Source organism: Podarcis pityusensis (assembly GCF_964106645.2).
Source record: "Podarcis pityusensis genome assembly, chromosome: 13".
Taxonomy (NCBI): domain Eukaryota; kingdom Metazoa; phylum Chordata; class Lepidosauria; order Squamata; family Lacertidae; genus Podarcis; species Podarcis pityusensis.
The window spans coordinates 29,979,030-30,006,400 of NC_138038.1; the positions used below are offsets into that span (position 1 = coordinate 29,979,030).

The 27,371-nt window shown below is 40.7% G+C and overlaps 1 protein-coding gene across 1 annotated transcript; it reads right to left on the reverse strand.

The window, feature by feature from the left end:
• Positions 1-3,182: 3,182 nt before the first annotated feature.
• LOC308460796 (olfactory receptor 13A1-like) lies at positions 3,183-27,024 on the reverse strand (the record flags this gene model as incomplete). The annotated part of the gene is made up of 4 exons (XM_080977331.1): positions 3,183-4,142; positions 18,581-18,640; positions 25,305-26,162; positions 27,019-27,024. The coding sequence occupies 4 exons, from the start codon at positions 27,022-27,024 to the stop codon at positions 3,183-3,185; spliced, it is 1,884 nt and encodes a 627-aa protein (XP_080833457.1).
• Between the last annotated feature and the right edge of the window lie 347 nt (positions 27,025-27,371).

A 27,371-nucleotide genomic window follows, 5' to 3' on the forward strand; every position in this document is an offset into this window, starting at 1 on the left:
CCTTCCTACGCCTCTGATGCCACCATGCTCATTTGTACATCTGCACAACTATTTCACTGATGCACCATATTGTAGCTTTTGTTGTCTTCAGGCAAAAGGGCTAAGACTGGATACAGATAATGACCGCTCCCCGCTTAAAACGGGGGGTGCCCTTTGCGTGGATGCGCGCAGCCCCTAGATCTGGAGCGGCTCCAACAGCATAGGCTTGGTTTGCCTTCCCTCAGGTGGGATACCTGGAGGTCTCCGCCTACCTCAGTCAGTTGTCCAATCCCACCTGGGGGAAGCGTTGCCAAGGAGACCAGGCCAGGTAGGGGAGGGATTACCTGCCCACACAATAGAGGGAGGATCTTACCTGGGAATCCTCGGGTGGCGGTATCAGGCCTTGGGCGGAATCCTTTAGTCCATCTTCCTCTTTGCGGCGGCGATACCAGGGTTCCCCGTTAAAGGGGTTTCTGAAGGGAGGCTTTGACCGTACGCCGAAAGGTCGTCATTGCTCTCCCCTGCGGCGGAGGCGTAACAGGGGCAGCTATCTCTGCTTGAACATATGTTGTCCAGAGCCGGCCCATCCCCCCCCCCACACTGGATAACCCTGATGCTCCCTAGGTCCCCGGCTGGGGACTGGGGAGGGAGAACGCCCAATGCCTGAGCCAAGGTCTACCCACATTTGAAATTTAATAAAGTTGTGGCCAATTTAATCCCATAGCACGTTGTCATGAGTCGTTATTCCACATGACGGGGGGACCGTGCGGGATCTGGGGACTCCGTCTGTCCATGCAATGACCGCTCCCCGCTTAAAACGGGGGGCGCCCTTTGCGTGGACGCGCGCAGCCCCTAGATCTGGAGCGGCTCCAACAGCATAGGCTTGGTTTGCCTTCCCTCAGGTGGGATACCTGGAGGTCTCCGCCTACCTCAGTCAGTTGTCCAATCCCACCTGGGGGAAGCGTTGCCAAGGAGACCAGGCCAGGTAGGGGAGGGATTACCTGCCCACACAATAGAGGGAGGATCTTACCTGGGAATCCTCGGGTGGCGGTATCAGGCCTTGGGCGGAATCCTTTAGTCCATCTTCCTCTTTGCGGCGGCGATACCAGGGTTCCCCGTTAAAGGGGTTTCTGAAGGGAGGCTTTGACCGTACGCCGAAAGGTCGTCATTGCTCTCCCCTGCGGCGGAGGCGTAACAGGGGCAGCTATCTCTGCTTGAACATATGTTGTCCAGAGCCGGCCCATCCCCCCCCCCACACTGGATAACCCTGATGCTCCCTAGGTCCCCGGCTGGGGACTGGGGAGGGAGAACGCCCAATGCCTGAGCCAAGGTCTACCCACATTTGAAATTTAATAAAGTTGTGGCCAATTTAATCCCATAGCACGTTGTCATGAGTCGTTATTCCACATGACGGGGGGACCGTGCGGGATCTGGGGACTCCGTCTGTCCATGCAATGACCGCTCCCCGCTTAAAACGGGGGGCGCCCTTTGCGTGGACGCGCGCAGCCCCTAGATCTGGAGCGGCTCCAACAGCATAGGCTTGGTTTGCCTTCCCTCAGGTGGGATACCTGGAGGTCTCCGCCTACCTCAGTCAGTTGTCCAATCCCACCTGGGGGAAGCGTTGCCAAGGAGACCAGGCCAGGTAGGGGAGGGATTACCTGCCCACACAATAGAGGGAGGATCTTACCTGGGAATCCTCACTTGGCTCCAGAGATTCTCCCACCCTACCCACCCTCAGTTAATGTCTTATTTGCAGGTTAACTTTTCTTCACAGGTTTTGCAGGTTAACTTTTCTTCGCAGGTATGCGGGCGCTGCTACGTTAAGGTCGCTGTTAAAGGGCCGGAAAGGAATTTCCCTGCATTGGCAGGTTTCGCCTTTCCCGTAGCAAAACGTCACAACTTTGGCGGTATCAGGCCTTGGGCGGAATCCTTTAGTCCATCTTCCTCTTTGCGGCGGCAATACCAGGGTTCCCCATTAAAGGGGTTTCTGAAGGGAGGCTTTGACCGTACACCGAAAGGTCATCATTGCTCTCCCCTGCGGCGGCGGCGTAACGGGGGCGGCTATCTCTGCTTGAACGTATGTTCTCCAGAGCTGGCCCATCCCCCCCCACACACTGGATAACCCTGATGCTCCCTAGGTCCCCAGCTGGGGACTAGGGAGGGAGAACGCCCAATGCCTGAGGCAAGGTCTACCCACATTTGAAATTTAATAAAGTTGTGGCCAATTTAATCCCATAGCACATTGTCATGAGTCGTTATTCCACATGACGGGGGGACCGTGCGGGATCTGGGGACTCCGTCTGTCCACGTAATAAACCAACCTTCTTGAAGCAAAATAGGCCTGGGTTTGCCAATGTTTGATTGCACAATTCTATGCAGGCAGCCTACATAGGATTAAAATGCCTCTCCACTTTCCCATCTCTTATTTGATTTCACAGTTCATACAATACAATAAAGCCAAGGTTTGATGCACAGTGCATATTTTAATGGTATCTAGTTTTGAATAATATTCTTTTCTCTCTTCAGCTCTACATTTTTTGTATTTGTTGTCTTCCCTAAAAACAAATAACCCTTCAAATAATCAACTGGGTCAAATAAATCATCAAAGCTCATGTACCAAATGACTGCAAAAGTCTGACAAATTATATTTCTGTCATTCAGTTCTAACAGGCAACTTACAGATTGTGTGCCTCCTCCATGAGAGGGTCAAAGGGTGGCAACATGAGAATGGACATTTTCTGTGGTAGCTCCCTGCTCTCCTCTTCTCCCAGGCCTTTGGCTAAGTAAACAATCAATGGCCTTTAAAGCTGGGCAGTGGGTATTGTTTTTCTTTGTTATGATGGTATGCATTTTTTGCATTTTTATACAAAAATACTGCCCCATGATCCTCAGATGAAGGACAGTATAGTAATTTAATTAATTAATTAATTAATACACATGATGCTAAGCTATGGTTATTATTAATCAAGGTTTATAAACCAACAACAGGCTTCAGAGTGTGGTTTCTTCATGCTTAATCAATGATGCTTAAGCCACCAGGCCAGGATGAAACCATGGCTTAGCATTAAGTGTGAACCAGGCCTGTGTTTTGAGCCTGTAGATTTATCTTGTTAATAGGAAGGTAATGTTAATCTATGCAATGATTCAGTCACATCCTACATTGTGCAATCACTTGAACCACCGATACATTTATTAGAAGAAAACTACTCTCTCTGGAAGAGCCTTCTGCCTACTAGCTTTGCAAGAGCTTCTTTAACATCAGTGTTTCTCAGAGAGTATATGAGTGGATTGAGGACTGGGGTTACTACTGAGTAAAGGATAGCAATAACCTTGTCTTCTTCTAAGGAGTAGGCTGAGGCAGGCCGAAGGAAAGTGTAGATAATTGTGGAATAGTAAAAGCTTACAACTAAGAGATGGGAAGAACATGTAGAGAAGGCTTTCTTCTTCCCCTCTGTTGAGCGGATTTTGACTATGGTTCTTAGGATAAATCCATACGATGTTAATGTTAAGGCACAACTACCTATTGCAATTAGCACAGAAGCTGCAAAAACCATCATTTCATTCAGACTTGTGTCTGAGCAAGAGATCTTGAACATAGGTGGTAGCTCACAGAAGAAATGGTTGATGATATTGGAGTTACAGAAGGAAAGCTGTGCTACCAGTCCTGTGTGTACTGCAGAATTTACCAAGCCTATTAGCCACAGTCCAGCCATTGCCCCAATGCAAAACTCAGTCCTCATGATGCTTGAGTACTGGAAAGGATGGCAGATAGCAGCATAGCGGTCAAAAGCCATGAATGCAAGGAGCAGGAGCTCAGTTCCTAGAGCCAAGGTGAAGAGAAAGACCTGTGCAATGCAACCAGGAAGTGCAATTGTCTTTCTTGGTGCAAAAATAGTTTGCAGCATTTTGGGAACTGTAACAGAAATAGAACACACATTTATTATAGACAAATTGATGAGAAGAAAATACATTGGCGTGTGGAGTTTGCTACACGTGCAGATGGCAAGGATGATGAGGACATTGCCTACCAATGCTGCTGTATAGATGAAGGTGAATGCCCAAAATATAAATATCTGATGTTCAGGGGAGCTGGAAAGACCCTCCAGGATGAACTCTGTAATGGTAGAATGGTTCTTCATTTCCAGCACTGTGACTCTGCAGACCTAGACAAATAAATCACTCTATGTAGAGACCATACCAGTTGATAGGAGAGATCCCTAATTCAGAAAAGAAAACTTTCCACACGTTGGATTTATTAATAATAGCATATGAAGAAAATTATGGTTCGCATTTAAGTCAAGGGCAATAAAAAAAAAAGAGTAACAGGTTACTTGCTAAGTTTTAAAATAATGCTAGGCAGCAAATACTGTTCACAGGCAAGATATCTACACAGTGGAACTTACAGTGCTATCCTATGCACATCTGCTCAGAAACAAACCCGCTAAATTCAATAGGACTTAATCTAAGTTAAGTATGTACAATAGTGCAGTTTTACTATATGCAGAATTGTATATTTAAACCAGGATCTGAAGAGCAACTGAAGCTCACACAAGACAGCTTAAATAGGCCCAGTGTCATTTGCAACTCTCTTTTTTAAAAAAAAAACCTTTAAACAGCTGGTCCTAATGTGATTTCTGGTTACTTGTGAGCAGTTATTGTATATATGTTGTTGTGAAAAAAAATTAAATTGCAACTAGGATTTGGAAGAAATTCAATTCAGTTCATATTTAAAGGTTGGCCTATCTAATTTGCAACAAACCTGAAACAACAAACCAAACACAGCCATTCTTCAAAATCTACACTTTCCAGATTTTGCAGTAAAATTCTGCATCCAAGTGATGTGTACAAAAATCCATACATTGGGATATAGTGTACATACAAATGCATATAGCTGTGAAATACCAAAAATATCCCTGCTTGAAGGGAAAATGTTTACAAAATACATATATTTGGGGAATTGTGTAGAATAATGTATATTTCAAGAAATTCTCACATACATGATAAATTTTAATTAGGAGTTGTTTTGTTGTTTTAAGCAAACTGATGTAGAAATGTGGAGAACTCAATTTAAGACTAGAGGGACAAGAAACTACAACTGAGAGGTGCCCCTATCCTTAGTTACAACTTTACCATTTTCTGGTCTGATTTTTGGTTAATGATTACATTGCCTGTTTTGCCAACACACCCAAGAAGACTTGAGATAAGAAATATGGGGAACAGGTTATATTTATTACATTATAACCATAGAATTTGCTATCAGAATAATCCAACCAAATTAACCAAAACCTATCTAAAACAAAGAAGGAAAGAACAAACCCTTACCTCAATTCCAGTTTTTTCTGAAGAAATGTTTCACAGTCTTCTCCTGAAATGCATCAGTGTTCATGTTCACTATATTTGCTGGCTGGAAAGATTTACTGATATCCTTTGGATGTATTTCTAGGCAAGCCAATATTGTATTACCTTGATGCTCATCTGACAAAAGCATAACCATGTATAATTGGGCTCCACATACTTCCTTAAATAGGGTGTGGATGCCATTGGGAAAAACAAAAGACATTTGAGATTTCATGAGAACTATAACTACAGCTGTGTCCCTATCTGGGCAGGGATAGCCTAACTTCATCTATGTTCTTGTAACATCTAGGTTAGGATCTCTGAAGATGGTTCAGAAACTTCAGCTGGTACAGAATTTGGTGGCCAGGTTGGTCACCGGGGCAATACAGTTTTAGTATATTACACCAATTCTGATGTGTGCAAAGGTTGGTCACTGGGGCAAGACAGTTTGAGTATATTACACCAATCCTGACCTGACTGCATTGGCTGCCAATTAGTTTCCAGGCCCAATTCAAAGTGCTGGTTTTGACCTGTATAGCCATAAACAGATCAGGACAGCAATACCTCAAGGACCACCTCTCCTGATATGAACTGACCTGGACCCTGCAATCATCATCTGAGGCTGTCCTTCATGTGTGTCCCCCATGAGAGGTCCAGAGGGTGGAAAGGTGAAAATGGGCCTTTTCTGCTTACCCTGGGTCTTACCCTGTAGAATTCTCTCCCCATACCCTCATTATACATCTTTAGGCAACAGGTGAAAATGTTCCTCTTCAACCAGGTGTTTTGCTGATCAACATTCTGTGTCCTTTAAATGTATTTGTGAGAAGGGGGATTATTGTTTTGTTTTTGTTTTTTATTCTATATCTTTAGGCTGTGAATCATCCTGAGATCTCAGATGAAGAGCAGTAAAAGAAAGAAAGAAAGAAAGAAAGAAAGAAAGAAAGAAAGAAAGAAAGAAAGATGCTGTGTAAATTGCTTGTGTCTTAAAAGAAAGAATAACATTATACCATAGCCATAGGGAGGTGTTCCATTCAAATGTAAAAGCTACATATTGAGAAAGCACAGCAAATATGAGTGCACTAAAAGTTGGTTTTTAGTAATTTGGTTAAAAAGGGAAATTACTTTAGGTAAAATAAAAAGAATTCCCTGGATGCCTAGATCCAGGTTTTGGGAAGTACTCTGTAGGAGAGGCACAACAAAGATTTAAAATTACAAAATATGTTGCAAAGTAAAATGTGGAAATATAGGCTGCTAGACCATTGAAACATCCCCTTCTAAGTTGATTCAAAAGTTCCCTACTGCTCTTAGCACAGAAAGAGACCACATGTTTGGTAAGTTAAAAATAGTTTACTTACAAACTCTTCAAAGGTCAGATTTATGTGTTTTTTCATACAGCAGCAAGACAGGCAGTATAACTTAGGCCCTAAAATGGGCAATGTTTCTAAACTACAGTGGTACCTTGGTTTAAGAACAGCTTAGTTTATGAACAACTTGGATTAAGAATGCTGCAAACCCGGAAGTAGGTGTTTTGGTTTCTGAACTTTGCCTTGGAAGCAGAACATGTTCTGCTTCCTGTTGAATGTGTTCCATTTGTAAATTGAGTCCTTCGCTGCTATGGGAAAACATGTCTTGGTTTAGGAATGCTTTGGTTTAAGAACAGGCTTCCGGAACGGATTAAGTTCATAAACCAAGGTACCACTGTACTTATATAGGAACACAAAGGTGCCTTGCTTTGGCCACAAGGTTTAAGCTTGCAGCACTCAGCTTAGAGCTCCTCACTGCTAGGGTTCAGATGGTAGAAGAGAGAGAACGAAGAATTTGGTGACACTTTGGTGAGGGTGTGTGACCTAGCTAAGCCTGGCCAGACAGCTTACTTTAAGGTCTTGACTCCTTTCATGCATTAATTAGAGTTGAACATATAACCCACACTACACTCCTTCTTCTTAGCCCTCCATCTCATTGAGCATAAATGTTTGCCATGTCTGTGAGGAACGGGGCTCCTGAATCTATGGAGGTTCATTGTGAAATTTTGAACCCTGTATAATCAGGTCCTCAAATCATGCAGAAAGCCTACACATGTACAGGAGACTCCTTACTTCACACCTTCATTATCCAAATGTTGGAGCCAATAGAGTGCATATTGTTAAAATCAATCACTAATAGATGGAAGGCAGGATAATCAGTAAATTAGAAAACAGTTTATATAGACATAGACATAATTAAATAATTTAAACCTGCATTACCAAGAACTTGAAATATCTGTTAAGAGGTATATGTCAGAATCCACATGCTTGTCGAGCAAACATGTAGCCTCATATACACTGCATTCCAGGGATCACAGTGAAGGTTTTAAACATCACTTGCACAGAACAATAAGCTGTGCTGTATGCATACAGAATTAGGGAAGTCTGAGTTTTATGTTCCACAACTGATTCCTAACCATATGAAGTGTACAAGTGAAACTCGAAAAATTAGAATACTGTGGAAAAGTTCATTTATTTCAGTAATTCAACTTAAAAGGTGAAACTAATATATGAGATAGACTCATGACATGCAAAGCGAGATATATCAAGCCTCTATTTGTTATAATTGTGATGTTTATGGTATACAGCTGATGAAAACCCCAAATTAACAGTCTCAGAAAATTAGAATATTAAATGAAATCAGCAAAACAAGAACTGCAAATAGAGCAATATTGCACCTCTGAGAAGTAGAAGCATGCATATGTACTCAGTCTTGGTTTGGGCCCCTTTTGCATCAATTACTGCCTCAGTGCGGCAAGGCATGGATGCTATCAGCCTGTGGCACTGCTGAGGTGTTATGGAAGACCAGGAAGCTTCAATAGCAGCTTTCAGCTCTTCTGCATTGCTCGGTCTCATGTCTCTCATCTTTCTCTTGGCAATGCCCCATAGATTCTCTATGGGATTCAGGTCAGGTGGGTTTGCTGGCCAATCAAGCACAGTAATCCCATGGGCATTGAACCAGGTTTTGGTACTTTTGGCAGTATGGGCAGGTGCCAAAGTCCTGCTGGAAAATGAAATCAGTATCCCCGTAAAGCTCATCTGCAGAAGGAAGCATGAAGTGCTCCACAATCTCTTGGTAGATGGCTGCATTGACCCTGGACTTAATGAAGCACAGTGGACCAACACCAGCTGATGACATGGCTCCCCAAATCAACAGAGACTGTGGAAACTTCACATTCGATTTCAAGCATCTGGCATTGTGTGCCTCCCCATTCTTCCTCCAGACTCTGGGTCCTTGGTTTCCAAATGAGATGCAAAAGCTGCTCTCATCAGAAAAGAGATTTGGGTGCCTGCCTGCACTGAACAATATCAGTGAGGAACCAAGGTGGGCAAAATGTTCTTGTGGAAATGTCTCCACTGGCAGTGGCAGGCAGAAATCGAGTTTTTCAGGGACAGGGTGCTGGCCATAGCTGTCAATGTTTTCCATTTTTTAAGGGAAATAGCCTCATTCCGAATAGGATTCCTTGCAAGAAAAGGGAAAAGTTGACAGCTATGGTACTGGCAGGTGGAGTCCACTGAACTAAAAGCTTTGCAGATCCTCGAAAGGCCCTGATCCTCAGGCATGTGCATAAGAGGGAAATAGTCCCTAACTTCTATCTTGGTTGCTGTGAGCCTGAAGGAATTGTGATACACCTCCGCTTCTCCCCAAGTACACTCTGTTGTATTGTTTTATTTATATGTTAGTTGAAGAATTAAAGAAAACCCAGAAACATCATATATAGCTAATGTATTATTGTTCATAAGCACACAAATCTCAATGTATGAAATATATGCATATACTGAAATATGCTTTTTAAAGCTTTTGGTATTTTTTTTCTTTGCCATCGCACCCTGGAAAAAGACACATTAGCCAGACCATGGTGAAAATTGGTCATATTTATTCAAAATAAAACAGTAAAGAGGATATGCAAAAACAACCAATTGAAATAAAATTTCCTAAAACACAAGGGAGAACTCCCTCCCCTCTCTGGGTCTAGAGTGCAATTACCATCATTGGCCTCATCATAAAAGATTGGAATGAATCCTTTTTCCAGCCTGAACCTGTTAAGTGAATCATGGACTTATGGTCTCAGCTTTTACCCTGGTGTGCATGCCAAGCTTAAAAGGCCCTCCAGGGTCCTGTAGGACAAAACAATGTAAGATGCCCACAGAGGGCCCTTATTTCCCCACAAGATCTCATATTTCCAGCCTGGAAAGGCCAATTAAACCAATCCCATTAGCTCCATTGAGCCAGTATGGTGTAGTGGTTAGGAGCGGTGGACTCGTAATCTGGTGCACCGGGTTCGCATCCCCGCTCCTCCACATGCAGCTGCTGGGTGACCTTGGGCTAGTCACACTTCTCTGAAGTGTCTCAGCCCCACTCACCTCACAGAGTGTTTGTTGTGGGGGAGGAAGGGAAAGGAGAATGTTAGCCGCTTTGAGACTCCTTTGGGGAGTGATAAAGCGGGATATCAAATCCAAACTCCTCCTCCTCCTCCTCTTCTTCTTCTTCTTCTTCTTCTTCTTCTTCCATGCATAACAGTAGGAAAGAGGTGGGGGAGAGGAGTCCCAAAAGCAATCAGGGCCTTCCTGCAGAACAACTACTCAACACTGAAACAAGCAACTAGCAAAGCTTGTACTACTAAAAGAAGAGGGGACAATTTGGGGAGGAAACTGATCAAATAGTCTGGCTTCCTTCCTCTCCTGAGGAATCCACCAGGAGCCACCTCTTGCCCGGCCTGTTGCTGCATCTGACCCCATCACTATTACCTCATCATGAAGCAGGGAAGACAAGTGGCAATGCCACATGCCAGAGCACCCCCACTTTCGCTGAATGTGGTGAGGGAGGCACCTTTTGCAAGGCTTTGATGTTCATCTTGTCTGCCCCAGCAGGGCACAATTTTTCTCTCCAGTGCTATTTAACATTGATACGAGGCCTCCTAAAGCAGCAGTTAAGTGGTGTGTTTCAAAATACTATCATACTGTTAGTATGTTGGTGACACTCAACTCTGTTTCTCCATAACGTGTGAATAAGGAAGGGCATGTGGGCTTGGAAACATTGGTGGGAAGGATGCGGGAAAACATGTTTAGCTTTAATCTTTGACTCACTCAGGCTTCTCAATAATTTTCTGTTTGCGAAAAAGGAAGATTATTCTCCAATCTGGTGAGAAATAAGTTTGGATGACAAGAAAGAATGATAAACAAGATATAGCAGATTGTTGTCTGAGAGCATTCAAAGGACCCCTACTTGAGTAGGAACACGGTAAATATAGCTGCAGGCTTTTAGCTATGACATTGAGGAGAAACCAATTCAAACAATAATATCATTGCCTGTTAAAGCACTTATGAAGGACTCCTCTATCTATGAAATCACATCGTTTCCTCTTCAAAAACCATCCTAGTGGTAAAAAGGATGATTTTAGTGTTAGCTTTTATGTATTTTTAATGAAATCTATTATCTATTAGAGAGAGAATCATGAAAGCCTGAATCATAAGTTCCGCAATCGAGTTCTGAAGAACTGGAGCATATTTGACTACACATAAAGAAATCAAACAGTTTACTGTTTCCAGTTTTCAAGTAGTCTTTATAATAAATGTATGTAGATCAATCAACCTTGAGAAATTTGAAGCAGCCTTCCTCTTCCAGTAATTGTTTTGAATGCATCTTTGAAATCTTTGTTTCTCAGTGAATATACGACTGGATTAACAACTGGGGTTACCACTGTATAAAGGAGAGAAATAAATTTGTCTCGGTCTAGAGAGTAGACAGAGGTGGGCCTGATATATGTGTAGATGACTGAGGAGAAGTAAAAACTGACTACAATGAGATGTGAGGAGCATGTAGAAAAAGCCTTTTTCTTCCCTTCAGTGGAACGAATTCTGAGGATACTTCTTATGATAAATGAGTATGATGTTAGAGTCAACCCACAGCTACAAATCCCAAAAATCACATCTGCCACAAAAGCCATAGTCTCATTCAGACTAGTGTCAGAGCAAGAGAGCTTTAAAAGTGGAGGAACATCACAGAAGAAATGGTTGATGATGTTAGAGCTGCAAAAGGAGAGTTTCAGCATGAGTCCAGCGTGAACAGCAGAGTTGACCATTCCAGCAACCCACACTCCACTTGCTATTCCAACACATACTTCCTTCTTCATAATGACTGTGTACTGCAAGGGATGGCAGATAGCAGCATAGCGGTCAAAAGCCATAAATGACAGAAGGAAAAGCTCTGTACACAAAGCCCATATGAATAGATACACCTGTGTGATGCAACCATAAAAGGAGATGCTATTCACATGGGTCCAAAGAATTTGAAGCAATTTAGGAATTGTAACAGAGATGGAAAACATGTTCACTAAGGACAGATTAACAAGCAGGAAATACATGGGAGAGTGGAGTTTTCGGCAAGAGCATATGGTAAAGATTAGGAGGAAATTACTGCCTAAAGCGATAGCATAGATGAATGTGAATAACCCAAAGAGAAAAGTCTGGAGTTCTGGGGAGCTGATCAGACCAGCCAGTATAAATTCCATAGTAACCGACTGGTTCTTCATGTCCATTTCTCTGATGTTACTTTCCTAAACAAATGAATTTTATTAATTGTATTTCCTGAACAAATGAATTGTATTAATTCAAATTAAGGATCAAGATTGAGCCATATTGCCTCCCTCCCTGCCTCCTTCCATCCCTTCCTTTTGTGCTAAGTGGAGAAGATTGACTGTTGCTTGAATTCGATCATTTTAAAAATTATGGAAAGCTGTGGTGGCAGCAGCAGCTCTGGTGAGGAGGGATTTTGGACTTCAGGCAAATTGGCCATTTTGCAGGTTTTTCACCTGCCTCATAGCAATCATCGAAGCTTCAGGCAGATAAGGCCTTGGGTTGGATTTTTAGTTCAAGGTTACACCCTTGAAGGGTTTTGGAAAGTGCAGTTTCTGTCCAGGGTTCCATATGGGCCAAGGCACCCTTCTTTAAAGCATATTGTTATGATTGCTCCAATTTGATCTGTGTCAAAGAGTACAAAATGCCTAAAAACATGTTTTCAGATAAACTTAGCATCATGGCGGATCCTACGCTTGAACTACATGTCTCCAAAATCTGAGTTGCAAATTGAGAGATCAGAAGGTAGCAAAAGGGGCTACCAAACAACTCTAAGGTAGCAAAAGTGGCTACCATACAACTCTAGATATTCCCCTGTACAGTCACAGATGATGTGTTTGCTGCTCCCTCACAACAAAGTGCCATACTTCATTACACCAAGCATCTGATATAAAAGGAGCATGGGAGCACCAATGGCAAATCATTCCTAACTTAGCAGCAACTTTTAAGGGGGAAATGATCTGTTTGTAAATCACTGGGAAAATTGACAGCGGTGCCAGTGTAAGCGCTGGAGGAATAATCTACATTAAAATTGTTGTGATTTTTTTGGGAATATATGGGTGAATATCACCACCACTGGACATTACCACCATATGTGCCCAGCCTGCAACATTGCATCCAACACTCCATAGATAGCTCTCGGTTTATCTTTCCCAACTTGACCTATGAGCAATACTACTAGAATATGACTTTGTACACATATTCTTTGACTCATGCCAAAACCATGCAAAGTGGAAGCTTATGCCTTCGGATTTCCATGCTCCCTTTAATAATCATTTAAGAATCAATCAGTTTATAATCAGAGTGTACAGTTGTTTGTTGTCAAAATTATTAGCTGTAAGGAGGCAGGAAGATGAAATGAAATTTTTACCTTCATATCTATTTACATTTTTGTTTTGCTCCTGGTTTTCATTTGTTCACTTAATTCCCCTTCCTATAACTTAGAGCCAATTGTCTGCTATCAGCCTGATGTCTGATGATAACTGGTTTGATGCCCTTGTAGAAATCCTTTCCAGTCAAAGCGAGCAGCCCCATTAAATATTTCTTTATGTGAAGTAATAGTGCCACTGGGAGCATGACATCACATGCAAGATTAACATTGCTAATCATATTTCTGATGCAATATTTAGATACCTAAGGGGTAATCCAGACTCCCTTAGAAGCCAAAGTAATAACCTAGGTGGTTCATGCCACTTCTATTTGTACTAATTCTACCACCAAACTAACAAACAGCTAACATGATGGGAGTGCATCAGAAATAACTCATAAACAAAACACAGTATGTTCTAAAAAATAAAGTTATTGTTTTTTGTGAGGTGATGCAATAGTAATTATATTGGGCTTTTCTAGAAACAGTACTCAAAAGTCTTTGCACTGACAGACGGAAATATCTGCAGTGAGACTGTAAGAGCAAAGTATTTTGATTAATATCTTTGTACCCTGTTTTGCAATTGTTGCATTATATTGTATACATAATATAAAACAGATTCTAAAGAAGATTTGGCACACAATCTTAAACTGATGATGGTAAGAGTGGACTACTGAAGAGGCTCCTCATGAGGCTGGAGGAACACCACCCGCCGATTGTTTTATTGATTTAATATGCTGTAAACTGCTTTGAGATTTTTATTAAAAATATAAAGCGGTATAGAAATGTTTGTTTGTTTAATTGCATGGACAGGCGGAGTCCCCAGATCCCGCGCGGTCCCCCCGTCATGTGGAATAACGACTCTTGACAACGTGCTATGGATTAAATTGGCCACAACTTTATTAAATTTCAAATGTGGGTAGACCTTGGCTCAGGCATTGGGTGTTCTCCCTCCCCAGTCCCCAGCCGGGGACCTAGGGAGCATCAGGGTTATCCAGTGTGTGGGGGGGGGATGGGCTGGCTCTGGAGAACATATGTTCAAGCAGAGATAGCCGCCCCCGTTACGCCGCCGCATGGGAGAGCAATGATGACCTTTCGGCGTACGGTCAAAGCCTCCCTTCAGAAACCCCTTTAACTGGGAACCCTGGTATCACTGCCGCAAAGAGGAAGATGGACTAAAGGATTCCGCCCAAGGCCTGATACCGCCACCCGAGGATTCCCAGGTAAGATCCTCCCTCTATTGTGTGGGCAGGTAATCCCTCCCCTACCTGGCCTGGTCTCCTTGGCAACGCTTCCCCCAGGTGGGATTGGACAACTGACTGAGGTAGGCGGAGACCTCCAGGTATCCCACCTGAGGGAAGGCAAACCAAGCCTATGCTGTTGGAGCCGCTCCAGATCTAGGGGCTGCGCGTGTCCACGCAAAGGGCGTCCCCCGTTTTAAGCGGGGAGCGGTCATTTCTGCACTACCTTTACTTCCAATAAACTCAAGTTATGATGTTGCACTGGTGCCTGCCTGCTCTGAACTACATCAGTGAGGAACCAAGATGGGCAAAATGTTCTTGCTGGAAATGTCTCCACTGGCAGTGGTAGGCAGAAAGCCCAGAAAAAGAATATTTGAGGGACAGGATGCTGGCAGGTAGAGTCCACTGAACTAAAAGCTCTCCAGATCCTCCAAAGGCCCTGATCCTCAGGCATAAGGGGGAAACAGTCCCTAACTTCTATCTTGGTTGCTGTGAGCCTGAAGGAATTGCGATACACCTCCGCTTCTCCCTGAGTACACTCTGTTGTATTGTTTTATTTATATGTTAGTTGAAGAATTAAAGAAAACCCAAAAACAACATATGCAGCTGATGTATTATTGTTCATAAGCACACAAAGCATATGCATCTCATCTCTTTTTTTGTAAATAATTTTTATTGATTTTCAAATTAATAAAATTCCAAATGATAGCAATTCAGATCAAATCTTGCCACATCATAATACAAACAAAGCCAATTATACATTCTGAATTAAAAAATAAACAAATAAAGGAGGACTTCCCATGTTCTGGATGTCTGGAGAAAGTCTCTTACAGTTGTTCCTGCATTCACCTCTCTTGTTTTTCCCCAGTTTCATAAGTCCGATCTTAATCCATTGTTTTGCCTTCGCGGTTCCGGTGTATGACTCTCTATCGTGTCCAGCAAATCAGTATTTCTTTTAACATGCAGAAGGCAGTTCATTCTATGTTGTTATCCTTCAATTGTTTTTTTTCAGCGTAGTTCTCTTAATAGTCCCATCTTTCATTTCAACATTTTATCTTCCAGGCTCTGGGCTATGTTACAGCTCTCTCAGCACGTGCCAACTCTCCTTCTTTTGATAAGATTTATGGTGAAGCAGTCTTTCAGTCTTTTAATGAGTTAGTATTCCATAGTGTTCCAAATTAATGTTTCAAGTTAGCATTCCAAATGAATATCTCCGTAGAAAAGCAATGCTGTGGGGTATGTTTCACTATTTTTGGGGGATTGTTTAATTTAGATCCTCCAAGATCCGAGCTTGCTCCCATGGGCCCTAGGGAAGCCTGCCAAATCCAAGATTGACTCTACTTTCACATTACACCATACAGTGGTACCTCAGGTTACATACGCTTCAGGTTACAGACTCCGCTAACCCAGAAATATTACCTCGGGTTATGTACTTTGCTTCAGGATGAGAACAGAAATCGTGCTACGGCGGCGTGGCAGCAGCAGGAAGCCCCATTAGCTAAAGTGGTGCTTCAGGTTAAGAACAGTTTCAGGTTAAGTACGGACCTCTGGAACGAATTAAGTACTTAACCTGAGGTACCACTGTATATTGAAAAGAAAAGTTCATGCAAGTAAATAGAATTTTTTATGTGAAATATTCTCCAATTATTCCATCAAATGTTCTCAGCCCCCGCCCCTCAGAGGAGGCCATTTTCTTTTTCTCCTGCGCCAGAGCCACCACCATTTTTTTCAGCCTGAACCTCCTTAATCTCTGATCATATTTTGCCAGTTCTAATTAGGGCTCTCCACCGAGAACTGCACAGCCCAGCTTCTAATTACTTTTTACAGTTCCTCCTGCACACCATTTGGATAATTAATTCTTTCTTTTTGTGAGGTTCAGGGAATCATAAGTAGCAAATGTAGAGAAAGAAATAACCACTCACCTCACTTGAAACACCATGATGAAAGTCCTTTTTAATTCAAAACTTTGGCATCCAGTGACTGATTTATTTAGCAGGTCTTTTTTATCTCCTTCTTTCCAGAACACGCCTGTTTTTTAGTCCAAATTTTAATGATTTTTTTGCAAAACAGGGATCCTCCTGCTCATGGTGATGACTCTGGAGAGTGCCAATTCATGCAGTGCTCCTGACCCTGAGTCCCTGCCCAGGCATTCTGTAGTGAGCAGCAGTTATTGGGCGAACCACAGGTGTCGGTCAGCCCCCCCCCCAAGCTTAAATGGCCCTCTGGGGTTCTAAAGGACAAAACAATGTAAGATTCCCACAGAGTGCCCTTATTTCCCCCAAAGATCTTACATTTCCTGCCTGGAAAGGCCTATTAAACCAATCCCATTAACGCCATGCATAACCATAGAAAAGGGGGGGGGAGTCCCAAAACCTATCAGGGCCTCCCCCCAGAACTACTACTCAATACTCAAACAAGCAACCAGCAAAACTTGTGCATTACTTCTAAAAGAAGAAGGGACAATTTGGGGAGGAAACTGATCAAATAGCTTGGCTTCCTTCTTCTCCTGATTGGGCAATCAACCAGGAGCCACCTCCTACCTGGCCTGTTGCTGCATCCCACCCCATCACTATTACCTTATCATGAACCAGGGAAGACAAGTGGCAATGTCACATGCCAGAACACCCCCACTGTTGCTGAACGTGGTGAGGGGGCACATTCTGCAAGGCTTTGAAGTTCATATTGTCTGCCCCAGCAGGGCACAATTTTTATCTCCAGTACTATTTAACATTGATACGAGGCCTCCTAAAGAAGCAGTTAAGTGGTGTGTGTCAAAATATTATGATATTTAGTTTTAATCTTCCACTCGCTCAGGCTTCTCAATAATCTTCTGCCTGCCAAAAAGGAAGATTATTCTCCAATCTGGTGAGAGATAAATTTGGATGGCAAGAAAGAATGATAAAAAAAAAAGCAGATTGGTGTCTGAGAGCATTCAAAGGACCCCTACTTGAGAAGGAATATGGTAAATATAGCTACAGGCTTTTAGCTATAACATTTAGGAAAAACCAGTTACTACAATAAAATCATTGCCTGTTATAGTACTTATGAAGGACTCCTCTATCTATGAAATCACATCGTTTCCTCTTCAAGAACCATTCTAGTGGTGAAAAGGATGATTTTAGTGTTAACTTTTAAGTATTTTTAATGAAATATATTATCTATTAGAGAGAAAATCATGAAAGCTTGAATCATATGTTCCGCAAACGAGTTCTGAAGAACTGAAGCATATTTGACTGTTCATGAAGTAATCAAACAGTTTACTGTTTACTGTTTTTTAATAGTATTTCTATATATTTGTGTGTGTGTGTGTGTGTGTGTATGTATGTGTGTGTACATATATATATATAATTTATATGTATGTAGATCAATCAACCTTGAGGAATTTGAAGCAGCCTTCCTCTTGCAGTAATTGTCTTGAAAGCATCTTTGAAATCTTTGTTTCTCAGTGAGTATATGATTGGATTAACAACTGGAGTTACCACTGTATAAAGGAGAGAAACAAATTTGTCTTGGTCTAGAGAGGAGTCAGAGGTGGGCCTGATATATGCGTAGATGACTGAGGAGAAGTAAAAACTGACTACAATGAGATGTGAGGAGCATGTAGAAAAAGCCTTTTTCTTCCCTTCAGTGGAACGAATTCTGAGGATACTTCTTACAATAAATGAGTATGATGCTAGGGTCAACCCACAGCTACAAATCCCAAAAATCACATCTGACACAAAAGCCATAGTCTCATTCAGACTAGTGTCAGAGCAGGAGAGCTTTAAAAGTGGAGGAACATCACAGAAGAAATGGTTGATGATGTTAGAGCTGCAAAAGGAGAGTTTCAGCATGAGTCCAGTGTGAACAGCAGAGTTGACCATTCCAGCAACCCACACTCCACTTGCTATTCCAACACATACTTCCTTCCTCATAATGACTGTGTACTGCAGAGGATGGCAGATAGCAGCATAGCGGTCAAAAGCCATAAATGACAGAAGGAAAAGCTCTGTACCCAAAGCCCATATGAATAGATACACCTGTGTGATGCAACCATAAAAGGAGATGCTGTTTGCACGGGTCCAAAGAGTCTGAAGCAATTTAGGAATTGTAACAGAGATGGAAAACACATTCACTAAGGACAGGTTAACAAGCAGGAAATACATGGGAGAGTGGAGTTTTCGGCAAGAGCATATGGTAAAGATTAGGAGGAAATTACTGCCTAAAGCAATAGCATATATGAATGTGAATAACCCAAAGAGAAAAGTCTGGAGTTCTGAGGAGCTGATCAGACCAACCAGTATAAATTCCATAGTAACCGACTGGTTCTTCATTTCAATAACCGTGGCACTGGTGTCCTAAACAGATAAATTATATTAAGTAGAATTAATGATCCAAATTTATACATACACCATCCTTCTTTCTCTCTTTTTGTGCTAAAAGGAGAAAATTGGCCCTTATTTGACTTCACTAGTCATTTTTAAGATTGTGGCAAGCTAGTCTGTCATCATAGAAAATGTGGACTCTGAAGTTATCCCTTGCACTATACTCAGAAAATAGTCTCATTGACATTGAACATTACTAAAACAATACTTCCCACTGCAACCCCAAAACAAACACACAAAAGATGGCCACTGCTTAGGAAAATGCAGGAATTTTAAAAAAGAACACTGCTAGCAGTAATTGCTGACATTTGTATTACCTAATGAGGATGAGAACCACCAAGTAGTTTCAGTAAATGACACAATGCTTACCCTCGTTTATATCAGTTTTTGTTAATTGTCAACATTTGTTGAGACATGCTGATTATTCCCTCCATTTCAAAAGGTCTCTGTGGCCATTTTGTTCATACTTAAGCTGGTTAATTAACTATATCTGAGTGGAAATGTATTGCTGCAGTGCTGCAGGATTTGTACAGGTAGATGTATCAGTCCACTCAGGGGGATGTAGTCAGGTGGAGGATCCTGTGATTGCAGATACAGATGCAAAGCCTGACAAGGGCTAATTCATCATGCACAATTGCTTGTGCCCATCAGCTCTGTAGGGAGCAAGGCCCAATGAACATAGTAAGGCTTTCATCCAAGAAAACTTCCATCAGATTGTGTTGTTTAGGGTGATATCTTGGATCTTTGTTCATAAAGGATATACTCATTTCACCATGATATCTGGTTAAACCAGTTTTGTGAGATGTTGCATTTTTAAAAATTATACTAAAAAGGAAGTTTTACTAGTGAAATAAATAACACAAAAATACATTCAATAAGAGAGATACTTTATACTTCATACTTCAATCAAACAATAATCAAACACAAATCATCAAATTTAAATGACTATTTGATGATTTGTGTTTGATTATTGTTTGATATTTTATTCCTCATTGACAAAAAATCATGTATTTTTTATTCTTCATCATTTAATTTGAATTGATATAATCCAATTGTGGTTTAATTAAATCCAGTTATACAACTTCTAACACCTCATTTCTATCATTCAAATATCAACTCTTATTATTTCTGTTCTTGTTAAACTTGCCCTGCTGTTCCAATCATTTTTTGGGGGTGGGGCATATTCATTCATAGAATAAGCTTATATCTTATTTTATGTATTAATAATTTACTGTGCTGTAATTTACTTTGCCACTCTTTTAAAGAAGGGTGCTCCCCCATCTCTCCTTTCAAATACAGTTTTTAACCACCAGTACCTGAGCAGAGACTGACATACTCACAATCATATTTCTACTCTTAATGAAATTTATTTCAGCCTCAGTGTTACATTACCCAGCAGACAATCTTGGTGGCACATTCCATGACACTGCGCATGAAATACATATCAAAATATAATACTATATAAAGCCTCATTTTACAACCCCTTAAAAAGTGGTTTGAAAGGGGTTTATCAAAGCACAACAGTTTCTTATTTATATGTATTTATTGTGTATTTATTTCTTCCCCACCCAAAATTAGCTGAAGAATTACATTAAAAAGGATAAAACACTAACAATAGAGAATAGAAACAGGAAAACTACAGTAGGGGTCAACTGCTTGGTAATATGATGTAATTATTAGAGAGGAGCACAGAATGCCTGATAACATGTTATCAGGTAAACCTAGCATCATAGGTGATCCTATGCTTGAACTGAATGTCTTCAAAATCAGAATTGCACATCAGAAGGTCAAATTGGCCTATTACTGGTTGCCAAAAGTGGCCACCATGTTTCCTTTGAACTAATAAGCTCCAGATATTTTCCTGCACAGTCACTGATGATGCGGTTAATGCTCCCTCTCACCAAAGAGTCACACTTTATTCCACCAACGTTCTAATGTTAGAAGAGAATGAGAGGACCAATTATGGGAGATTTCTAACATAGCAGCTGGCAATAGAACAAGAACGGATTTGTAAAAATGTTACATGGGGAAAAAAATACAAGGCGTTACACTTACTTCTGTAAAACAAGAAAATCCTTAATAAAATATTTTTAAAAAAGAAAAAAAGAATGAGCTCTTTGTAAATCAATGGCTTCATTTCCATTAGAGAAATCAACAGCAGTGCCAATGTTAGTTCTGGAGGGATAATCTGTAGTACAATTGCTGAGAATTTTTGGAAAATGGGAGTCCAAACTGCTGCCATTATTGGGCAAGACCCCCACATGTGAATAATATATGCCCAGCCTGCAACATACCATCCAGAACTTAATAAACAGCTTTCAGTTTATCTTTCCAAACTTGACCAATGAATAATATCATTGGAGCACTACTTTGTACATATATTCTTTGACTCTAGCTGAAACCTTTTGGAGCAGGCGCATGTACCAGGGGTTTTTCATGCTCCTGATTTTATGCAACCGATTTAGGTTCAGAGGAAACAGATGAAATCAAATATTTACCTTCATATGTTTTTGCATTTGCTTGTTTGTTCCTATTATTCATTTGTTCATTTATTTCCCCTTCTTATAATGTAGAGCCAATATCCTCTTATCAACCTGATTTCTGATAATAACCAGTTTGATATCATCGAAGGCATACTATCCAGACAAAGCTAGTAACCAGCGCTAAATATTTTTTTAAGTGACGAGATGGTGCCACTGGGAGAAAGACATTTGAGGTATCATCCGGGAGATGATGATTAATTCTGTTGCCAAAATAATTGCACATGTACATTTGCATCATTTCCATGTTTAGCACACTTGTCAAATTCACTTCCTATCATTCAACTTTTAGAAACCTGAGGCAAAATTCACATTCCCACTGAATTTAAATTAATATGAGTGTGTCCTTGGGTGAATCATGCCACTACTATTTCTACAAATAAAGTTATTGTTTTTGTGAGATGATGCAACCCTAATATAATTGGGTTTTTCTATGAACACTACCAAAAAGTCTTTGCCTGGAAATATTATAAGGTAAAGGTGACATAATATATATACACATGTAATATATGAATGAAATAAACAACTATATTTAAAATATGTGCATGTCAAGGAAAGTATTTTGGTGAATTAATTTGTATGCTGTTTTGCAGTTGCAGCATTATATTTTGTGCATATTATTTTGTGTACCCCTAAACATTCTTATTTTCAAGATAAACGAATATAAGAACCAGGAGCAGGGAAGAGCAATTGCAGTCATCTAGCTAGTATTGTAAACACCTGAAACACTGCAGCTCTTCGGTTGAAGGAAAACAAAATTCATTTGTGTTAGGAGTCCAGGTTTCCAGCTTGCTAACACAATAAGTGTAGATAATTTAAAAAGGAGACTTTATTGCAAAACAAACAGCTCCAGATGGCTCTAACAAAGCCTCCAGAATCATTACTCAAGATGACTCTTCTGAAGACTCCTTCCAGTGTCTACAGAATATATTGAACTTTCGCACCTTACATCTCTTGTTTTCCTTCCTGTCTAGCAGCCCTCCCATTCACTGACTGTGTGGACTTATTGGATCAGCTCCAACCTCTTCCTTTTCAGGGAGGCTGTCTCTGAGTTTGTTTGCGCTGTTTTGTGCTTCCTGTGAGCTTTGGCCTGCGTTCTAGCCTGCTCTAAGCTACAGTGGTACCTTAGGTTACAGACACTTCAGGTTACAGACGCTTCAGGTTACAGACTCAGCTAACCCAGAAATAGTACCTCGGGTTAAGAACTTTGCTTCAGGATGAGAACACAAATTGTGTGGCGGCAGCAGGAGGTCCCATAAGCTAAAGTGGTACCTCAGGTTAAGAACAGTTTCAGGTTAAGAACGGACCTCCAGAACGAATTAAGTTCTTAACCCGAGGTACCACTGCACTGCCTTATCAGCCAGCCTGTCACGGTCAGGAAGAGCTGAAGTCTGCAACTCCCTGGCTCTCCCCTGCCTGACTAACATCTTAGTCTCTCTGTTCCTGGCTGCTTTCTGCTGTTGGCTGCAAACATTCACTCGGAGCTAGCTCATTCCTGACAATTTGTTGTTAAAACTGGAACAGCCCATGTTTTGCCCTTCAGTTGTTTTTGGAGTATAGCTCCCTCCAATATTCTGTTACCATTGGCTATCATAACTGGGAATTGGACTCCAACAAAACCTGGAGGGCATGACACTGACTTCTGTGTTAAAAGGTAAAGGTAAAAGGTAAAGGACCCCTGGAGGGTTAAATCCAGTCAAAGGCGACGATGGGGTTGTGGTGCTCATCTCGCTTCCATGCCGAGGGAGCCAGTGTTTGTCCACAGACAGCTTTCTGGGGCATGTGGCCAGCAGGGTGCACGGAAACACCGTTTACCTTCCTGCCACAGCAGTACCTGTTTATCTACTTGCACTGGCGTGCTTTCGAACTGCTACATTGGCAGGAGCTGGGTCAGAGCAACAGGAGCTTACTTCATTGCAGGGATTCGAACCACCAACCTTCTGGTCAGCAAGCCCAAGAGGCTCAGTAGTTTATACCACAGAGCCACCCGCATCCTAACAAAACCTGGAGGGCATGACACTGATTTCTGTGTTAAACCAATAGTTGAAAGAGCAAGTTAAACCTTGTTGTTGTTGTTAATTCTTTTCTGTCCCCACAGCTCCTGCCCTTGCCACACACCCATGTCTAATCTGAAAGGATTAATCTGTAGTTTTGGGTTTCCCATTTTTCCAATCCTAAAATCAGCTCTACACATTTGTCTTGAAAAAAGTCCTTATGTAAAATTGTCAACCTTTTACTGTGGATTACTCCTACTATACATATCTGAAAGCATGTCTTTCCTATTACAATAAAAAAAATCCTTCCAGTAGCACCTTTAAGACCAACTAAGTTAGTTCTTGGTATGAGCTTTCGTGTGCAAGCACACTTCTTCAGATACACATCTGAAGAAGTGTGCTTGCACACGAAAGCTCATACCAAGAACTAACTTAGTTGGTCTTAAAGGTGCTACTGGAAGGATTTTTTTTATTTTGACTATGGCAGACCAACACGGCTACCTATCTGTAACTTTCCTATTACACACACTCTCTCTCTTTTGCAAAGAACTTTCTCTAATATAATACATTTTGTATACTATGTTCAGAAATATATGTATTTAATGCACTCTATCTAGTATATGCATATTTCTCCATATTATGGTTGTGTTTTGGGTTGCATGTTGTTTAGAAAAGTTCGCATTAGGTAGATTCAGCTTTACATGCAAACTGAATAGAATTCCCCCTTTCATCCCTAGTCCATACTCTATTTCAGCAGTTTGGGATAAACCATTACTCCTTTGGTTTTTGTTCCACTTCAATTCAGTTCGAATATCATTTCAGTTCAGTTCAGTTCAATTGTCACATTTAACAAGGTCACTGTCAGGTTAAGGAACAATATGTTTAAGTTAAGTATATTCATGCTGGGTTCAGTGGCTAAATATAATTCAAAATTAACTTTCAACTGGCTGCTGATACGTCCATTTTTAAGAATAATATTTTTATTGAATTACAGAAAATTACAGTGGTTCTTGTCTTTACTCCTAAATCCATACACAATTGTGCATTGCATCATCATTGTTATTTTTTAAAAATTACAACTATGTGTGTCTTTAAAAGGCTTACAACTCACAAACTCACAAAGTGCTCCTAATATTCATTGCTAACTAGACAATTTGAAGAGATCCAGCAACATCATCTGTATATATTGAACTTTAGATAATATAATGCACTGTTCCAAGTTACAAAAACAGGCAGAATATTAGGAATTATAGTGGCACTTTGGTTTGCAACCACTTCAGATTACAACCCTTTTGGATTACAACCACGTCAAACCTGGAAGTGTGTGTCCCTTTTTGGGGATTACAACCCATTTTTTTTTGGATTACAACCAATTTTTTTTTTTTGGGGGGGGGGGGAAGAACCCATTGGTGAAAGCATGCCTTGGGTTACAACCTGTTTTAGTTTACAACCAGACCTCCAGAACGGATTATGGTTGTAAACCAAGGTACCACTGTAGACTATTTCAAACATTCCATGGGACACCATTTCACAATGCGTGTATTGGAATTGTGTCTGCAATAACTACTGAAGACCTCCATGCTTGAGTTCTGCAGTTCTAAATAAGGCTAAGGCACATGAAAGGCTTATGTATGTGCAAAAGGCATGTTCCCCAATTGTGTGCACTGATGTACATGTATACTCTCTCTCAGAAACCCCCTGTATCTTTTTTTTTTTTTAAAGAAGCTGTTTATACACTGGGATACTGCCATTCTATACTTGTATTTTCAGCAGTAATACCAATGAGTTCAGGGGAGCTTATACTTAGGTTGTTTCCTAAAATAGATTGCTTCCTAAAATATGCTTATTATTTAAGCACCATGTTTGATTCTCAAGTACAAAATATGTCATCTGAAACATCTTACGTCAGCTAAACATAAACAATATCCTGTTGTCAACCTTTTCTTTCAGTTCACATATTTTTAAGTATGCTGCTCTAAAAGGATATGGAGTTCATTCTTGGAGTATTGGAAGCAGCCTGCTTCTTCCACGAAATGTCTTGAGTGCTTCTTTAAAATCTTTGTTTCTTAGTGAATATATAAGGGGATTAACAACAGGGGGTACCACTGTATAAAGGAGAGAAACAAATTTGTCTTTCTCGGGGGAGTAGTCAGAGGATGGCCGGATATATGTGTATATGATTGAGAAGAAGTAAAAACTGACTACAATGAGATGTGAGGAACATGTAGAGAAAGCCTTCTTTTTCCCTTCAGTGGAACGAATCCTAAAGATAGCTCTCATGATAAACAAATAGGATATTAAGGTTAACCCACAACTTCCAATCCCAAATATCACATCTGCCACCAAAGCCATAGTCTCGTTCAGGCTGGTGTCAGAGCTTGCGAGCTCTAAAAGTGGAGGAAGATCACAGAAGAAGTGGTTGATGATGTTGGAGTTGCAGAAGGACAGTTGCAGCACAAGTACAGTGTGAATGGCAGAATTGCCCATTCCAGCAACCCATACTCCACTTGCTATGCCAAAACACACTTCCTTCCTCATAATGACTGTGTACTGCAAAGGATTGCAGATAGCAACGTAGCGGTCAAAAGCCATAAATGAGAGAAGAAAAATCTCTGTTCCTAAAGCCCATATGAATAGATACACCTGTGTGATGCAGCCATAAAAGGAAATGGTCTTTGTGTGAGTCCAAAGAGTCTGGAGCAATTTAGGAGTTGTAACTGAGATGGAAAACACATTCACTAAGGACAGGTTGATGAGTAGGAAGTACATGGGTGTGTGGAGTTTTCTGCAACTGCATATGGTGAAGATGAGCAGGAAGTTTCCAGCCAAAGCAGTAGCATAGATAAATGTAAATACCCAAAAGAGAAGAGTCTGTAGTTCTAAGGAGCTGCTTAGGCTGACCAGTGTAAACTCCATAGCAGTAGACTGGTTTTTCATGTCAATATCTCTGATGCTGATGACCTAGACAGGAAAATTGTGTTAACTTGGTTATCCAGATAGAAACTTAGTTTTTCCATTCACTTTCTCCCTCTCTCACTCACACTAGAGATTTGGCAATTTCTTTCTTCAGCTGGCAAATATTTGTAAAGCAATTGTTCTTTCATTTGAGATCACAAAAAAAAAATCATAACTTCTTTTGAGTCTCATGGCTAACAATATACTTTCATTCATTATTAAATTGGCTGTCTTTTCATTAAAGAGCAGCATCTACTATGGCCTAAATAACTTGTTAGTTGATCTTTATAACCTAAATTGTATTAATATTAGCCATAGCATCTTATGGACTGCCAAGCCTTGAAATAAATAAATAATAAATAAATAAGGCCTAAATAACCCAATTTCATCTTTATATTCATCCTCGGTAAATATCAACATTAGTAAGAATAGGCTGCCTAAATCTTTCCACCAGTTTTTGAAAGTTTTCCATAATTCAAATTCTTCTCTAAGAGTTGGTTAATCAGAAAATAGTTATATTCAAATCTTCTGTGTCCTTTTAAAAACACGTACATGCAGTCATCATAACTCAGCCAGAAATATCCACTTTTAAAATATTCCCATACATATCCAACTGGGCTGTTTCAAAGCCCTTAAATATAGATATATGTGAGTCTCTGAAAATGAGATGACATTTTTTGTGCAAGAAGTTAGAGTTCAGAGATTTAAGTGATTGTGTGAAAATGCTATGTGAAATACTATGTCAAGCCACATATTACAAACCCTTTAAATGGGGTTGGGCAAAACACAAGTCATTTATTATTCTTTAATAATTAACCAATTTACATTATGAAGAAACTCTTAAGTAACATGAAAGATTTACCTTCATCCCTATTTGCTCTTTTGTATCGTTGCTGGTATTTTATAACTTGGAGCCAATTGCCTTCTATAAGTTGGATGTCTGATGAAAACTGGTTTGATCTCATTGTAGACAGGCTTTCGAGGAAAGCTATCAGCTACCTTTAAATCTTACTTTAATTGAAGTGATGGTGCCACTGGGAGAAGGAACTCTGAGGCACCTGGAAGATGATGAGGATTTGTTCTATTCATTCTACTGATGTCAACATTTAGCCCATTTTTCAAATACACTTATAATTCAAATTTCAATGTTGACAATGCTTCATTTCCAAAAAAAGGCAGTTTTCATTTCCAAAAGGAGTCAGTTTTCACTTCAAA